This window comes from Erythrolamprus reginae, chromosome 1 (assembly GCF_031021105.1).
Source record: "Erythrolamprus reginae isolate rEryReg1 chromosome 1, rEryReg1.hap1, whole genome shotgun sequence".
NCBI classification, from domain to species: domain Eukaryota; kingdom Metazoa; phylum Chordata; class Lepidosauria; order Squamata; family Dipsadidae; genus Erythrolamprus; species Erythrolamprus reginae.
The window spans coordinates 417,894,081-417,910,944 of record NC_091950.1 but is presented as its reverse complement, the minus strand read 5'-3'; the positions used below and the strand labels follow the sequence as shown (position 1 = coordinate 417,910,944).

Genomic DNA, 16,864 nt, shown 5'->3' with positions numbered 1-16,864 from the left:
GGCTTTCTGCGGCTGCTGGGAAGCCACGCGGCTGTTTTAAAAGGTGACAGCCGGCCTGGGGGGCTTCCCAGCACCCCCCCCGAACCTCTCCTCTTCCCAGTTTGCTCTCCATGTGTCCTCAACCTTTCACGGAGGGTTTTCCACCTCTCTTCTTCCCAGTTTGCTCTCCATGTGTCCCCAACCTTTCACGGAGGGCTTTCCACCTCTCCTTTTCACAGTTTGCTCTCCATGTGTCCTCAACCTTTCACGGAGGGTTTTCCACCTCTCCTCTTCCCAGTTTGCTCTCCATGTGTCCCCAACCTTTCAAGAGGTGGAAAACCCTCCGTGAAAGGTTGAGGACACATGGAGAGCAAACTGGGAAGAGGAGAGGTGGAAAACCCTCCGTGAAAGGTTGGGGACACATGGAGAGCAAACTGGGAAGAGGAGAGGTGGAAAACCCTCCGTGAAAGGTTGAGGACACATGGAGAGCAAACTGGGAAGAGGAGAGGTGGAAAACCCTCCGTGAAAGGTTGAGGACACATGGGGAGCAAACTGGGAAGAGGAGAGGTGGAAAACCCTCCGTGAAAGGTTGAGGACACATGGGGAGCAAACTGGGAAGAGGAGAGGTGGAAAACCCTCCGTGAAAGGTTGAGGACACATGGGGAGCAAACTGGGAAGAGGAGAGGTGGAAAACCCTCCGTGAAAGGTTGAGGACACATGGAGAGCAAACTGGGAAGAGGAGAGGTGGAAAACCCTCCGTGAAAGGTTGGGGACACATGGAGAGCAAACTGGGAAGAGGAGAGGTGGAAAACCCTCCGTGAAAGGTTGAGGACACATGGAGAGCAAACTGGGAAGAGGAGAGGTGGAAAACCCTCCGTGAAAGGTTGAGGACACATGGGGAGCAAACTGGGAAGAGGAGAGGTGGAAAACCCTCCGTGAAAGGTTGGGGACACATGGAGAGCAAACTGGGAAGAGGAGAGGTGGAAAACCCTCCGTGAAAGGTTGAGGACACATGGGGAGCAAACTGGGAAGAGGAGAGGTGGAAAACCCTCCGTGAAAGGTTGAGGACACATGGAGAGCAAACTGGGAAGAGGAGAGGTGGAAAACCCTCCGTGAAAGGTTGAGGACACATGGGGAGCAAACTGGGAAGAGGAGAGGTGGAAAACCCTCCGTGAAAGGTTGGGGACACATGGAGAGCAAACTGGGAAGAGGAGAGGTGGAAAACCCTCCGTGAAAGGTTGAGGACACATGGAGAGCAAACTGGGAAGAGGAGAGGTGGAAAACCCTCCGTGAAAGGTTGAGGACACATGGGGAGCAAACTGGGAAGAGGAGAGGTGGAAAACCCTCCGTGAAAGGTTGGGGACACATGGAGAGCAAACTGGGAAGAGGAGAGGTGGAAAACCCTCCGTGAAAGGTTGAGGACACATGGGGAGCAAACTGGGAAGAGGAGAGGTGGAAAACCCTCCGTGAAAGGTTGAGGACACATGGAGAGCAAACTGGGAAGAGGAGAGGTGGAAAACCCTCCGTGAAAGGTTGAGGACACATGGAGAGCAAACTGGGAAGAGGAGAGGTGGAAAACCCTCCGTGAAAGGTTGAGGACACATGGGGAGCAAACTGGGAAGAGGAGAGGTGGAAAACCCTCCGTGAAAGGTTGAGGACACATGGGGAGCAAACTGGGAAGAGGAGAGGTGGAAAACCCTCCGTGAAAGGTTGAGGACACATGGGGAGCAAACTGGGAAGAGGAGAGGTGGAAAACCCTCCGTGAAAGGTTGAGGACACATGGGGAGCAAACTGGGAAGAGGAGAGGTGGAAAACCCTCCGTGAAAGGTTGAGGACACATGGAGAGCAAACTGGGAAGAGGAGAGGTGGAAAACCCTCCGTGAAAGGTTGAGGACACATGGGGAGCAAACTGGGAATAGGAGAGGTGGAAAACCCTCCGTGAAAGGTTGAGGACACATGGGGAGCAAACTGGGGAGAGGTGGAAAACCCTCCGTGAAAGGTTGAGGACACATGGAGAGCAAACTGGGAAGAGGAGAGGTGGAAAACCCTCCGTGAAAGGGTGAAAGGTTGAGGACACATGGGGAGCAAACTGGGAAGAGGAGAGGTGGAAAACCCTCCGTGAAAGGTTGAGGACACATGGAGAGCAAACTGGGAAGAGGAGAGGTGGAAAACCCTCCGTGAAAGGTTGAGGACACATGGGGAGCAAACTGGGAAGAGGAGAGGTGGAAAACCCTCCGTGAAAGGTTGAGGACACATGGGGAGCAAACTGGGAAGAGGAGAGGTGGAAAACCCTCCGTGAAAGGTTGAGGACACATGGGGAGCAAACTGGGAAGAGGAGAGGTGGAAAACCCTCCGTGAAAGGTTGAGGACACATGGGGAGCAAACTGGGAAGAGGAGAGGTGGAAAACCCTCCGTGAAAGGTTGAGGACACATGGAGAGCAAACTGGGAAGAGGAGAGGTGGAAAACCCTCCGTGAAAGGTTGAGGACACATGGAGAGCAAACTGGGAAGAGGAGAGGTGGAAAACCCTCCGTGAAAGGTTGAGGACACATGGGGAGCAAACTGGGAAGAGGAGAGGTGGAAAACCCTCCGTGAAAGGTTGAGGACACATGGGGAGCAAACTGGGAAGAGGAGAGGTGGAAAACCCTCCGTGAAAGGTTGAGGACACATGGAGAGCAAACTGGGAAGAGGAGAGGTGGAAAACCCTCCGTGAAAGGTTGAGGACACATGGGGAGCAAACTGGGAAGAGGAGAGGTGGAAAACCCTCCGTGAAAGGTTGAGGACACATGGAGAGCAAACTGGGAAGAGGAGAGGTGGAAAACCCTCCGTGAAAGGTTGAGGACACATGGGGAGCAAACTGGGAAGAGGAGAGGTGGAAAACCCTCCGTGAAAGGTTGAGGACACATGGGGAGCAAACTGGGAAGAGGAGAGGTGGAAAACCCTCCGTGAAAGGTTGAGGACACATGGGGAGCAAACTGGGAAGAGGAGAGGTGGAAAACCCTCCGTGAAAGGTTGAGGACACATGGGGAGCAAACTGGGAAGAGGAGAGGTGGAAAACCCTCCGTGAAAGGTTGAGGACACATGGGGAGCAAACTGGGAAGAGGAGAGGTGGAAAACCCTCCGTGAAAGGTTGAGGACACATGGAGAGCAAACTGGGAAGAGGAGAGGTGGAAAACCCTCCGTGAAAGGTTGAGGACACATGGGGAGCAAACTGGGAAGAGGAGAGGTGGAAAACCCTCCGTGAAAGGTTGAGGACACATGGAGAGCAAACTGGGAAGAGGAGAGGTGGAAAACCCTCCGTGAAAGGTTGAGGACACATGGGGAGCAAACTGGGAAGAGGAGAGGTGGAAAACCCTCCGTGAAAGGTTGAGGACACATGGAGAGCAAACCGCTTTCGGAGACTGCTGGGGAGCTGCACGGCTGTTTTAAAAGGTGACAGCCGGGCTGGGGGGCTTCCCAGCAACCTCCCGAAGCCAACCCGGAAGTTCGGGTTTGGTGTTCGTAACATGAAAAAAGTTCGTAAGAAGAGGCAAATTTTTTCTGAACCCCGGGTTCGTATCTCGAGTTGTTCGTAAGACGAGGGGTTCGTATCTTGAGGTACCACTGTATTTTAAATTGTCAGATTATTTATGATTTGTTTCCACATGTTGTGAGCCGCGCCGAGTCTTCGTAGAGGGGCGGCATACAAATCAAATAAATAAATAAATAAATAAATAAATAAATAAATAAATAAATAAATAAATAAATAAACAAACATCTTTCGACTGTGGCAAGTGGGGCGTTTGCCCAGGTTCGCCTGGTGCACCAGTTGCAGCCCTATTTGGACGGGGAGTCACTGCTCACAGTCACTCATGCCCTCATCACCTCGAGGCTCGACTACTGTAACGCTCTCTACATGCGGCTACCTTTGAAGAGTGTTCGGAAACTTCAGATCGTGCAGAATGCAGCTGCGAGAGCAATCATGGGCTTTCCCAAATATGCCCATGTTACACCAACACTCCGCAATCTGCATTGGTTGCCGATCAGTTTCCGGTCACAATTCAAAGTGTTGGTTATGACCTATAAAGCCCTTCATGGCACCGGACCAGATTATCTCAGGGACCGCCTTCTGCTGCACGAATCCCAGCGACCAGTTAGGTTCCACAGAGTGGGTCTTCTCCGGGTCCCGTCAACTAAACAATATCGCTTGGTGGGACCCAGGGGAAGAGCCTTCTCTGTGGCGGCCCTGGCCCTCTGGAACCAACTCCCCCCAGAGATTAGAATTGCCCCCACCCTCCTTGCTTTTCGTAAGCTTCTTAAATCCCAGCTCTGCCACCAGGCATGGGGGAACTGAGATACTCTTTCCCCCTAGGCCTTTACAATAAATTTGAGCATCCCCATGATAAAAAAATCAGATAATTGGCAACTGACTCAACCCCCTCTTCGTGTCTTTGGAGAGGGGCGGCATACAAATCTAATAAATTATTATTCATTATTAATTATTATTTATGACTGTCACAGTTTCAAACAGGATCCCTTTTTGCGACCTTCTGAGAAGCAAAGTGAATGGGGAAGGCAGATTCAATTAAACATCCTGTTACTAACTGAACAACTGCAGTGATTCACTTACAATAGTAGCAAGAAAGGTTGTAAAATAATAACAACAATAATAGAAACATAGAAGATTGACGGCAGAAAAAGACCTCATGGTCCATCTAGTCTGCCCTTATACTATTTCCTGTATTTTATATTATAATAATAATAATAATAATAATAATAATAATAATAATAATAATAATACAAGAACAACAATAATAATAATAGTCAATTGCAAAAGGCCGCTTTCCTGGGATCGGCATACATAATTTGCCGCTACATCACGCAGTCCTAGGTGGTTGGGAAGCACCTGACTGGTGATGAATTACGAAATCCAGCATAGTGATCTCGTTTCCTGTGTTGTATTGATGATGGTTTTATTTATTTTATTTATTTATTAGATTTGCATGCCGTCCCTCTCCGCAGACTCGGGGCGGCTCACAAAACAATAAAATAGTTCATGACAAATCTAATAATTTGCAATTTAAAATATTTTAAAAACCCCATTATTAAGCAGACATACATACAAACATACCATACATAAATTGTATAGGCCCGCGGGAGATATCTCAGTTCCCCCATGCCTGACGACAAAGGTGGGTTTCGAGGAGTTTACGAAAGGCAAGGAGGGTAGGGGCAGTTCTAATCTCTGGTGGGCGCTGGTTCCAGAGGGCCGGGGCCGCCACAGAGAAGGCTCTTCCCCTGGGGCCCGCCAACCGACATTGTTTAGTTGATGGGACCTGGAGAAGGCCCACTCTGATGATGATGATAATATAATAATAATAATAATAATAATAATAGTAATAGTAGCAGCAGCCATCCACCTGTGACTACAACTGATGATGATGATGATGATGATGATGATGATAATAATAATAATAATAATTGTAGTAGTAGTAGTAGTAGTAGTAGTAGTAGCCATCTATCTGTGACCACAACTGAGCCCCAGATTTAGGCAGCTAAGCAAGATAGTTATTAAGTGAGAGTTGCCCCACTAAATACATATATTTAAAATTGAAGAGATCCCTTCAAGGGTATTTCAATAATTGTGGAGAAATGAGAATGGCTGAAAATGCTCGCTTTTTGGGTTAACTCCTCTTCTATTTGACTTCTCTTCCCAGCAGTGAGGTCTCTACATCTCGATTGTTCCACCTCCAAACGTGTACCCTGGTTCTTCTGTTCAAGCTGGGCATGGCCCCAGCTTGTCTCAAAGACAACATTGCTCCATTGTGACTAATTTCCCCTGGCAATCTGCAGCTGCACAATTTGTGGCGTGCCAGAGGACAAGCGTTGTGTGACTCACGCCGATCCACATCTCCTGTTGCCGGTGATGGTGAACCTATGGCACGTGTGGCTCAGGTGGCCCGCGGAGGCGTATCAGAGGGCATGCAAGGCGTGGCCCTCTGTCAACTCCTGCACACAGGTGTGTTACGCTGGCCGGCTGATTTTCTGCTTTCAATTTTGGTCATTTTTCACTGTCCCCAGGGTCCAGGAAGCTTTCCTGAACACCCAGGAGAGAGAAAAACAGCCCAATGGGCCTATCAGAAGTCCGGAGGCTTCAGTGAGGCCTGTGCACAAGTGCAGTGAGAGAGCACGGGGGCATTGTGCGCATGCAGGGAGGGCGTCACACATAGAAACATAGAAGACTGACGGCAGAAAAAGACCTCATGATCCATCTAGTTTGCCCTTATACTATTTCCTGTATTTTATCTTACAATTGATATATGTTTATCCCAGGCATGTTTCAATTCAGATACTGTGGATTTATCTACCACGTCTGCTGGAAGTTTGTTCCAAGGATCTACTACTCTTTCAGTGAAATAATATTTTCTCACGTTGCTTTTGATCTTTCCCCCAACTAACTTCAGATTGTTTTCCGTGGTTCTTGTGTTCACTTTCCTATTAAAAACACTTCCCTCCTGAACCTTATTTAACCCTTTAACATATTTAAATGTTTCGATCATGTCCCCCCTTTTCCTTCTGTCCTCCAGACTATACAGATTGAGTTCATTCAGTCTTTCCTGATACGTTTTATGCTTAAGACCTTCCACCATTCTTGTAGCCCATCTTTGGACCAGTTCAATTTTCTCAATATCTTTTTGTAGGTGAGGTCTCCAGAACTGAACACAGTATTCCAAATGGGGTCTCACCAGCGCTCTATATAAGGGGATCACAATCTCCCTCTTCCTGCTTGTTATACCTCTAGCTATGCAGCCAAGCATCCTACTTGCTTTTCCTACCGCCCGACCACACTGCTCACCCATTTTGAGACTGTCAGAAATCACTACCCCTAAATCCTTCTCTTCTGAAATTGCCTTATGAGTGTGGACACATGCGCACATGCTATCTCACATATGCGCACCCTTTTGGCCCTTGAGCAAAAAAATGTTTGCCATCACTCTCCTATGCTTTATAATAATTTTTATTAATTTTTTAAGAAAATGGAGTGGTACCTCTACTTAAGAACTTAATTCGTTCCGTGACCAGGTTCTTAAGTAGAAAAGTTTGTAAGTAGAAGCTATTTTTCCCATAGGAATCAATGTGTTCACTTTCCTATTAAAAACACTTCCCTCCTGAACCTTATTTAACCCTTTAACATATTTAAATGTTTCGATCATGTCCCCCCTTTTCCTTCTGTCCTCCAGACTATACAGATGGAGTCCATGAAGTCTTTCCTGATACGTTTTATGCTTAAGACCTTCCACTATTCTTGTAGCCCGTCTTTGGACCCGTTCAATTTTGTCAATATCCTTTTGCAGGTGAGGTCTCCAGAACTGAACACAGTACTGTATTTTAAATTGGGTCTCAGCAGCGCTCTATACAGCGGGATCACAACCTCCCTCTTCCTGCTTGTTATACCTCTCGCTATGCAGCCAAGCATTCTACTTGCTTTCCCTACCGCCTGACTGCACTGTTCACCCATTTTGAGACTGTCAGAAATCACTACCCCTAAATCCTTGCGGAACGAGCCCACATCGGCTAGGAATACATAACCCCTCATGGCACCGGACCAGGGTATCTACGAGACTGCCTTCTGCCGCACAAATCCCAGCGACCGGTTAGGTCCCACAGAGTGGGCCTTCCCCGGGTCCCATCAACAAAACAATGTCGTTTGGTGGGGCCCAGGGGAAGAGCCTTCTCTGTGGCGGCCCCGGCCCTCTGGAACCAACTCCCCCCAGAGATTAGAATTGCCCCCACCCTCCTCGCCTTTCGTAAGCTCCTTAAAATCCACCTCTGCCGTCAGGCATGGGGGAATTGAGATATTCTTTCCCCCTAGGCCTTTACAATTTATGCATGGTATGTTTGTTTGCATGTATGTTTGGTTTTACAAATAAGGGCTTTTTAGCTGTTTTAGTATTGGATTTACATGCTGTTTTGTACTATTGTTGTTAGCCGCCCCGACTCTACGGAGAGGGGCGGCATATAAATCCAATAAATAATAATAATAATAACAACAACGTACAATGCTAAAACTGAAGCGTCAACCCCACCGAAGACAGGAAATTCGAATAAGGGGCTGTTTTCAGGTTTAATTTTCGTCAGCATGCCCTTTCTTGCTGCAAATTTCTCCCGGGGGCTTCTGGTTCCTTATGTTCTTCCATTATTAAATGCAGAAAATAAACTCATGCCTTTTTAATCATTCTAAGTTTAGTTAGAGGGACCTACCAGGTATGTTGGCACGTCAAAGCCATCGTACAAGAGGCTACAAACCTAACTGACAATTAAGAACAATTACCCCAAAGCCTGGTTAGGAAATTCACCAAATCTTCTCCAAATTACTTGTCTTTTTTTTAAAATTAGGTTGATAATTTGCTATCCTGAAAGCCTGGTGATGAATCCGGTTAAAGAATTAAATTGCTGCTGTGTTTTATTTAAAAATCCTGATGCTACTTAGAGTACTCTTTATCCTTTAAATAGGATTTGAGGACTACTTTTAATTGTTATTTTATGAGAGCTTACAGTGGAGGTTTACTTGCCTTAATTTCTCTAGGTGAAAAGGCAGAGGGAAAAAAGATTCATATTATTAAAAAATGCAAATAATGTACCCAGAAACTTAGCATCAGCTGGGAACTCCGCCTGCTGAGCCATTTGGCTGCATAGCTAGAGGTATAACAAGCAGGAAGAGGGAGATTATGATCCCGCTATATAGAGCGCTGGTGAGACCCCATTTGGAATACTGTGTTCAGTTCTGGAGACCTCACCTACAAAAAGATATTGACAAAATTGACGGGCTGCAAGAAAGGTGGAGGGTCTTAAGCATAAAACGTATCAGGAAAGGCTGAATGAACTCAATCTGTATAGTCTGGAGGACAGAAGGAAAAGGGGGGACATGATCGAAACATTTAAATATATTAAATGGTTAAATAAGGTCCAGGAGGGAAGTGTTTTTAATAGGAAAGTGAACACAAGAACAAGGGGACACAATCTGAAGTTAGTTGGGGGGAAAGATCAAAAGCAACGTGAGAAAATATTATTTCACTGAAATAGTAGTAGATCCTTGGAACAAACTTCCAGCAGACGTGGTAGATAGATCCACAGTAACTGAATTTAAACATGCCTGGGATAAACATAGATCCATCCTAAGATAAAATGCATAAAATAGTATAAGGGCAGACTAGATGGACCAGGAGGTCTTTTTCTGCCGTCAGACTTCTATGTTTCTATGTTTCTATTCCCTTTTTCCCAACCGTTCACCTATCACACTTGAAGATTTTAAAAAGTAAAGCTGGGGTAGGGTGTGGCCGATGGACTTTGTGTTCTTTGTTGGGGCAACCCACAAAGGCCAAAGTAAAGAAAAGGGGAAAAAAACAAAGGAGGGATGGGGGAGAAGAACATGTTTCCACAAAGGCACAAGTCTAAAAAACTTTCCAGGAGTCTCTCTTGCTATATGGTGTCTCCTAAACCTCAGAGTCCGTCATTAAATGACATTTTAACCCATTGCAAATAACTGCCCATCCATTTTTTTTCTTGACAGGAAGTGATTCTTAGGAACCCATGATGTAATTATTAACCCAAAGAAACCGAAGCTGGGGTTGGATGTGAGAAACACACACACACACACACACACACACACACTCCCTCTCCCCCTCCCCCAGTCCACGTTGACAAATTCTTTTGACAAGTCCTGTGGTTACAGGGAAGCTGCTTTCATACTGAGTCATCTCTGTTCAAACAGTTTACTGGAAATGGAGGGGAGGGGGAATTTTCAAAGAAACCATGTGATGGCCAGACTAACCACAATCAGCAAAATGTTCAGAGGAGAAAAGAAGGAAGGAAGGAAGGAAGGAAAGAAGAAAGAAAGAAAGCAGGGAAGAAGAAGAGAGAGAAGAGAGAAAGAAGGAAAGAGGAAGATAGGAAGAAAGAGAGAGAGAGAAAGAAAAAAGAAAGATATGGAGGAAAAGGAGAAAGAAAGAAAGAAAGAAAGAAAAAATAGTAGGGAGGAGGAAGATAGAAGAGAGAACAGGAAAGGGAAAGAAAGAAGGAAGGAAGGGAAGGAAGAAGAGGAAGAGAGAAAGAAAGAAGGAAGGAAGGAAGGAAAGGAAGAAGAAAGAAAGAAAGGAAGTAGGGAAGAAGAAGAGAGAAGAGAGAAAGAAGAAAAGAGGAAGGAAGAAAGGAAGGAAGGAAGAAAGAGAGAGAGAAAAGAAAGATAGGGAGGAAAAGGAGAAAGAAAGAAAGAAAGAAAGAAAAAGAAAAATAGTAGGGAGGAGGAAGATAGAAGAGAGAACAGGAAAGAGAAAGAAAGAAGGAAGGAAGGAAGGGAAGGAAGAAAAGGAAGAGAAAAAGAAAGAAAGAACGAAGGAAGGAAAGGAAGAAGAAAGAAAGAAAGAAAGAAAGAAAGCAGGGAAGAAGAAGAGAGAAAGACGGAAAGAGGAAGGAAGGGAAGGAGAGAGAGAGAGAAAGATAGGGAGGAAAAAGAGAAAGAAAGAAAAAGAAGAAAAAGAAAAATAGTAGGGAGGAGGAAGATAGAAGAGAGAACAGGAAAGAGAAAGAAAGAAGGAAGGAAGGGAAGGAAGAACAGGAAGAGAGAAAGAAAGAAAGAAGGAAGGAAAGGAAGAGAGAAAGAAAGAATGCAAGAAAAAGAAAGAAGAGGAAGAAAAATAATAGGGAGGAGGAAGAGAAAGAGAGAAGAGAGAAAAGGAAATAGAAAGAAAGGAAGGAAAGGGAGAAGGGGAAGAGAGATAGTAGGGAGGAAGAAGAGGAAGGGAGAAGAGAGGAAGAAGGAAGGAGAAAGAAAGAGGAAGAAGAGAAAGAAAGAGAGCAACACAAAGAAGAGACAAAGAAATAGTAGAGAAGAAGAGAAAAAAAGATGGAAAGAAAGAAGAGAGGAGGGAAGAAAGGAAGGAAGAAAGAAGAAAAGAAAGAGAAAGAATTGGGAGTGAATTGGAAGAAGAAAAAGTTGGAGGGATAGAGAAGAAAGAAAAAGAGAGGAAAGAAGGAGGGAGGGAGGGAGAGTGAGTAAGCAAGCAACTAAGCTCCAGGCTCCCTGGATAAACAACTGCCCTGCAATCTTCAGTCCCTCTAAAGTTTGGGATGTGCCTTAACCCCTTTCAACAACTGTGTTTCTTCAAGGGAGAGCACTGGAGAAGAGTCAACAAAAGAGAAGGTCCTTGACTGCCCCACGCAGAGCAATGGCCAGAGAGCACTGAGGCCGCCCGGGAGCTGACACGACAATAACCAGACCAGGCTTGTTTCTGGAGCTGCCTCGGGCTCCCTTCAAGCAACCTAAGGGTGTACATGCAAACTTTCCTCGCTGGGGGATTAATACACGTGGCTGCAAGATTTAGCTGGTCGGGAGGCTTTCTGGCCCACAGATACCTGGTGGCTTCCAGGAAGGAAATAGAAACATAGAAACATAGAAGATTGACAGCAGAAAAAGACCTCATGGTCCATCTAGTCTGCCCTTATACTATTTCCTGTGCTTTATCTTAGGATGGATATATGTTTATCCCAGGCATGTTTAAATTCAGTTACTGTGGATTTATCTACCACGTCTGCTGGAAGTTTGTTCCAAGGATCTACTACTCTTTCAGTGAAATAATATTTCCTCACGTTGCTTTTGATCTTTCCTCCAAACTAACTTCAGATTGTGTCCCCTTGTTCTTGTGTTCACTGTCCTATTAAAAACACTTCCCTCCTGGATCTTATTTAACCCTTTAACATATTTAAATGTTTCAATCATGTCCCCCCTTTTCCTTCTGTCCCCCAGACTATGCAGATTGAGTTCATGAAGTCTTTCCTGATAGGTTTTATGCTTAAGACCTTCCACCATTCTTGTAGCCCGTCTTTGGACCCATTCAATTTGATCAATATCTTTTTGTAGGTGAGGTCTCCAGAACTGAACACAGTATTATTCCAAATGGGGTCTCACCAGCGCTCTATATAAGGGGATCACAATCTCCCTCTTCCTGCTTGTTATACCTCTAGCTATGCAGCCAAGCATCCTACTTGCTTTTCCTACTGCCTGACCACACTGCTCACCCATTTTGAGACTGTCAGAAATCACTACTCCTAAATCCTTCTCTTCTGAAGTTTTTGATAACACAGATCTGCCAATGAAGAACACTATCCCCTCACCCCCCACCACCCCATAAAGAGAGAATGAAGATGGTGACACAGCTGAACCCAACACAGCCTGGCTCAGGATCTCATTCTCCAATGGGCACCAGGGCCATTATTATTGTAAAAGCATTTAGATTTATATACTGCTTTTACAGCCCTCTCTAAGCGGTTTACAGAATCAGCCTCTTGCCCACCTCGGAGGGATGGAAGGCTGAGTCATCCTTGAGCTGGTGGTGAGATTTGAACTTGCTGAACTACAGCTAGCAGTTAGCTGAAGTAACATGCAGTGCTTCACTCTAACCTCTGTGCCACTCTGGCTCTTATTATGAGGTTAGTTGGGGGAAAGATTAGAAGTAACAGGATAAAATATTATTTTACTGAAAGCGTAGTAGATGCTTGGACCAAACGTCCAGCAGACGTGGTCGGTAAATCGACAGTAACTGAATTTAAACATGCCTGGGATAAACATATAGCCATCCTAAGATAAAATACAAGAAATACTATAAGGGCAGACTAGATGGACCATGAGGTCTTTTTCTGCCGTCAGAAAAATTGGACTTCAACTCCCAGAACTCCCCAGCCAGCATTTGCTGGCTGGGGAATTCTGGGAGTTGAAGTCCAGATATCTTCAAGTTGCCACGGTTGGGAAACACTGGTTTATACCATGCATTCCTTACCTGTGAGTCTTGTGCGTGTTCTAGCATCTCTTCAAATTCCTGGTACTCCTCATCGTCTGGCTCGGTTCCGGACAGACGGGCTGCCCTGGCCATGAAATACGGAGGCAGCTCCCCAATGGCTGTTCCAGCACCCTGGAGAAGAAAGTGTAGGAGACAAATAAAAGGCGTCAAAGAAAATCCCCGTTTTCTTCTCTTAATACAGGAAGTAAGCAACCCAGAGTCCTCCGGGAGTGAGGCGGCATATATTTATTTTATTTTATTTATTTATTCATTTGTCCAATACACAAATACATAGGAAGAAAAATAGACATGTAGTAATATATATAAGGGTAAAGTGAACTTAGCGGAGAGGATATATGAAAGAAAGAAAATATATATGATAAGTGAGAGGAAGGAAAGACAATTGGACAGGGGACGGAAGGCACACCAGTGCACTTATGTACGCCCCTTACTGGCCTCTTAGGAACCTGGAGAGGTCAATCGTGGAGAGTCTAAGGGAGAAGTGTTGGGGGTTAGGGGTTGACACAATGGAGTCCGGCAATGAGTTCCACGCTTCAATAACTCAATTGTTGAAATCATATATAAATCCAAATAATAAATAATTAATAAATAAATAAGTCTTCAATCCATGACCACAATTGAACCCAAAATGTCTGTTAAGTGAGATGTATGTTAAAATAAAAAACGTTTGCCCCATTTTATGACCTTTCTTATGACAGTTGCTAAGCGAATCACTGCAGTTGATTAGTTAGCAACCTGGTTGTTAAAGTGAAACCGACTTTGCTTGGTCGCAAAAAGGGGATCACATGAGCTTGGGACACTGGATTTTGATCACGTGACCATGTGGCTGCTACAAAGGTCGTAATGGGGCATCGGACCAGATTACTTACAGGCATAGTTCCCTCTAAGCTGAGCAGTGAGCAATCGCTCACTTAAAAATCATCATCAACTCAGAGTTTTCCAGACCTGCCCAGAAGCCGAGAGGGAAAGAGTGAGAGGGAAGGAGAGAGAGTGGAAGAGAGGAAGAGAGAGAAACAGATAGAAAAAAGAGAGGAAGGAAAAGAGAAAGAAAAAGAATGGGAGTAAGGAAGAGAGAAAGAAAATCAAAATCTAGTTTGAAACTAGCTCAACTATTTAAGTGGCATTTTGATATTGATAGAGTTGCCCTGTTATGAGCTCACTGTTATAGACACACAGTACAGTATTTTATTTTGAAATTCTCTGAGGCAAAACAGGGTGGGATTTTATTTATTTATTTGTTTGTTTGTTTTTTATTTATTTATTTATTATTTCTGTGCCGCCCAGTCCTGAAGGGACTGCCGCTCAGACACTATACTTTTCCGCCCACCCCAAAAAAAAATTAGAGGGAACACTGCTTACAGGACCGCCTTCTGCCGCACAAAGCCTAAGACTTTGGCAAAAATCATACTTTCTTCGCTTCTGCACATGCGTGGAAGCAAAAAACCATTGATTTTCTCCAGAATCTCGCCGTTTGCACATGTGCATGGCAGGTGGTAATGGAGCTATGCGCGAAGCTCCACTTCTGCTAGCGGAATGGCATGGTAACTTTGAACGGTCACAAAGTGAACTGCTGTTAAGTTGAAAACTACCTGTAATCTTTGCCCCTGAAGCTGTGAATACACAGAGGATGCTGCCAACGGTTGTATGAAAAACCGTTGTAAGTCGCTTTTTTCTGAATGGTCACTAAGTGAACTGCTGTTAAGTTGAAGACTACCTGTAATCTTTCCCCCTGAAGCTGTGAATGCACAGGGAATGCTGCCAACGGTTGTATGAAAAACTGTCGTAAGTTGCTTTTTTCTGATTTCAAATGGTCACTAAAGTGAACAGTTGTAAACTGAGGACTACCTGTAAGGCAGTAAGCACGGTGCAGTACAGTTTGCCTATTAACGTTCAGAGCCGCGCAACAGCTTCATCGCTGTGGGAAAGATTAATTGAATTCAATTCAATTCAATTTATTAGATTTGTATGCCGCCCCTCTCCGAAGACTCCGGGCGGCTCACAACAACAATAAAAACAATATTCCAGCGAAAACAAATCTAATATTAAAAAGCACATAAAAGCCCTATCATATTTAAAAAGCAAACAACACATACATATCCAAACATAAATATAAAAAAGCCTGGGGGAAAGGTACCTCAACTCCCCCATGCCTGGCGGTAGAGATGGGTTTTGAATAATTTACGAAAGACAAGGAGTGTGGGGGCAGTTCTAATCTCCGGGGGGAGTTGATTCCAGAGGGCCGGGGCTGCCACAGAGAAGGCTCTTCCCCTGGGGCCCGCTAAACGACATTGTTTAGTCGACGGGACCGAAGAAGGCCAACTCTGTGGGATCTTATTGGTCGCTGGGATTCGTGCAGTAGTAGGCAGTTCTGGAGGTACTCTGGTCCAATGCCATGTAGGGCTTTAAAGGTCATGACCAACACTTTGTATTGTGACCGGAAACTGATCAGCAGCCAATGCAGGCCATGGAGTGTTGTAGAACGTGGGCGAATCTGGGAAGCCCCATGATGGCTCTCGCGGCCGTGTTCTGCACGATCTGAAGTTTCCGAGCACTTTTCAAAGGTAGCCCCATGTAGAGAGCGCTGCATTAATCGAACCTTGAGGTGATGAGGGCATGAGCGACTGTGAGCAATGACTCCCTGTCCAAATAGGGGCGCAACTGGTGCACCAGGCGAACCTGGGCACATTAATGACCAGGAAAGAAACAAAATTCACTTATAGGAGAGAGATTTCAATACCGGCACTGCTTATTTCTGCTACTGAGATCAGGAAGCTTTGGATTGTGCAAATAAAAAAAACACAACAGTTTATTTTTAGCATCCCGAAGAGGGTATGTATAATTAGGTTGAAACCGAGGTCGCTCAAACCTTTCAATAAAACCGGTTGTGTTTATTCATCTTTGCGTCTTGCCTTTTTTCCCCTACTGAGTTCCGTGTGAGTGACCGACCGTGCCATGACCTCATCGGAAGTTGACTACAAACCCGTGAAACTCAGTTAAGCAAATGTAGCGTTTAAGAGAACGGCCACCTCAGGCTTTCAGCCGGAGTCACGGAATTCCAATCCCTAGGTACATCGGTTGCCGGTTGGCAAGATCCATGTACGGTAATTGTTTCCAAAGTCTAAATCAGTGTTTCTTAGTCTTAGCTACTTAAAATATGTGGACTCCCAGAATCCCCCAGCCAGCATGGCTGAAAGATGTGTGGACTTCAACTCCCAGAATCCCTCAGCCAGCATGGCTGAAAGATGTGTGGACTTCAACTCCCAGAATCCCTCAGTCAGATTGGCTGAAAGATGTGTGGACTTCAACTCACAGAATCCACCAGCCAGATTGGCTGAAAGATGTGTGGACTTCAACTCCCAGAATCCTCATCCAGTTTGGCTGAAATATGTGTGGACTTCAACTCCCAGAATCCTCCAGCCAGATTGGCTGAAATATGTGTGGACTTCAACTCCCAGAATCCTCCAGCCTGTTTGGCTGAAAGATGTGTGGACTTCAACTCCCAGAATCCTCATCCAGTTTGGCTGAAATACGTGTGGACTTCAAATCCCAGAATCCTCCAGCTAGATTGGCTGAAAGATGTGTGGATTTCAACTCCCAGAATCCTCCAGCCTGTTTGGCTGAAAGATGTGCGGACTTCAACTCCCAGAATCCCTCAGTCAGTTTGGCTGAAAGATGTGTGGACTTCAACTCCCAGAGTCCCCCCAGTTGGGCATATGAAAAGTTTAATCAATTAAATTAAAATAAATTAAATTAAACAACATCCCAATCAAGGAACTACCAATTCAGAAGAAAAAAACTAACAACAGCTTACTGAAAGAACCACGAAGAACATTTCCACCAACACCGACAGGACAAGCCACTGATATATAAACAATGATCCAACCCCACTCTCTTCTATCACTGATGTTGTTATCTAGTTGGGTAATGAAACGTCTGTAGGAAAACAACCAAACTCAGAGAGCACTAAAGACACCAAGTCCCCCTCCTCTTCCTCTTCCTCCTTTTCCTCCTCTTCCTCTTTGCAAACCCCACTCCCTTCTTGCACTGATGATG

At 45.3% G+C, this 16,864-nt stretch overlaps 1 protein-coding gene across 1 annotated transcript in view; it reads right to left on the bottom strand.

The window, feature by feature from the left end:
* Positions 1-16,864, bottom strand: part of VMP1 (vacuole membrane protein 1) — a 178,930-nt gene that overhangs the window by 68,579 nt on the left and 93,487 nt on the right. Inside the window, exon 7 of the mRNA XM_070735374.1 lies at positions 12,791-12,922. Coding sequence (XP_070591475.1) covers positions 12,791-12,922 — 132 coding nt within the window. The remainder of the gene's footprint in view (positions 1-12,790; positions 12,923-16,864) is intronic.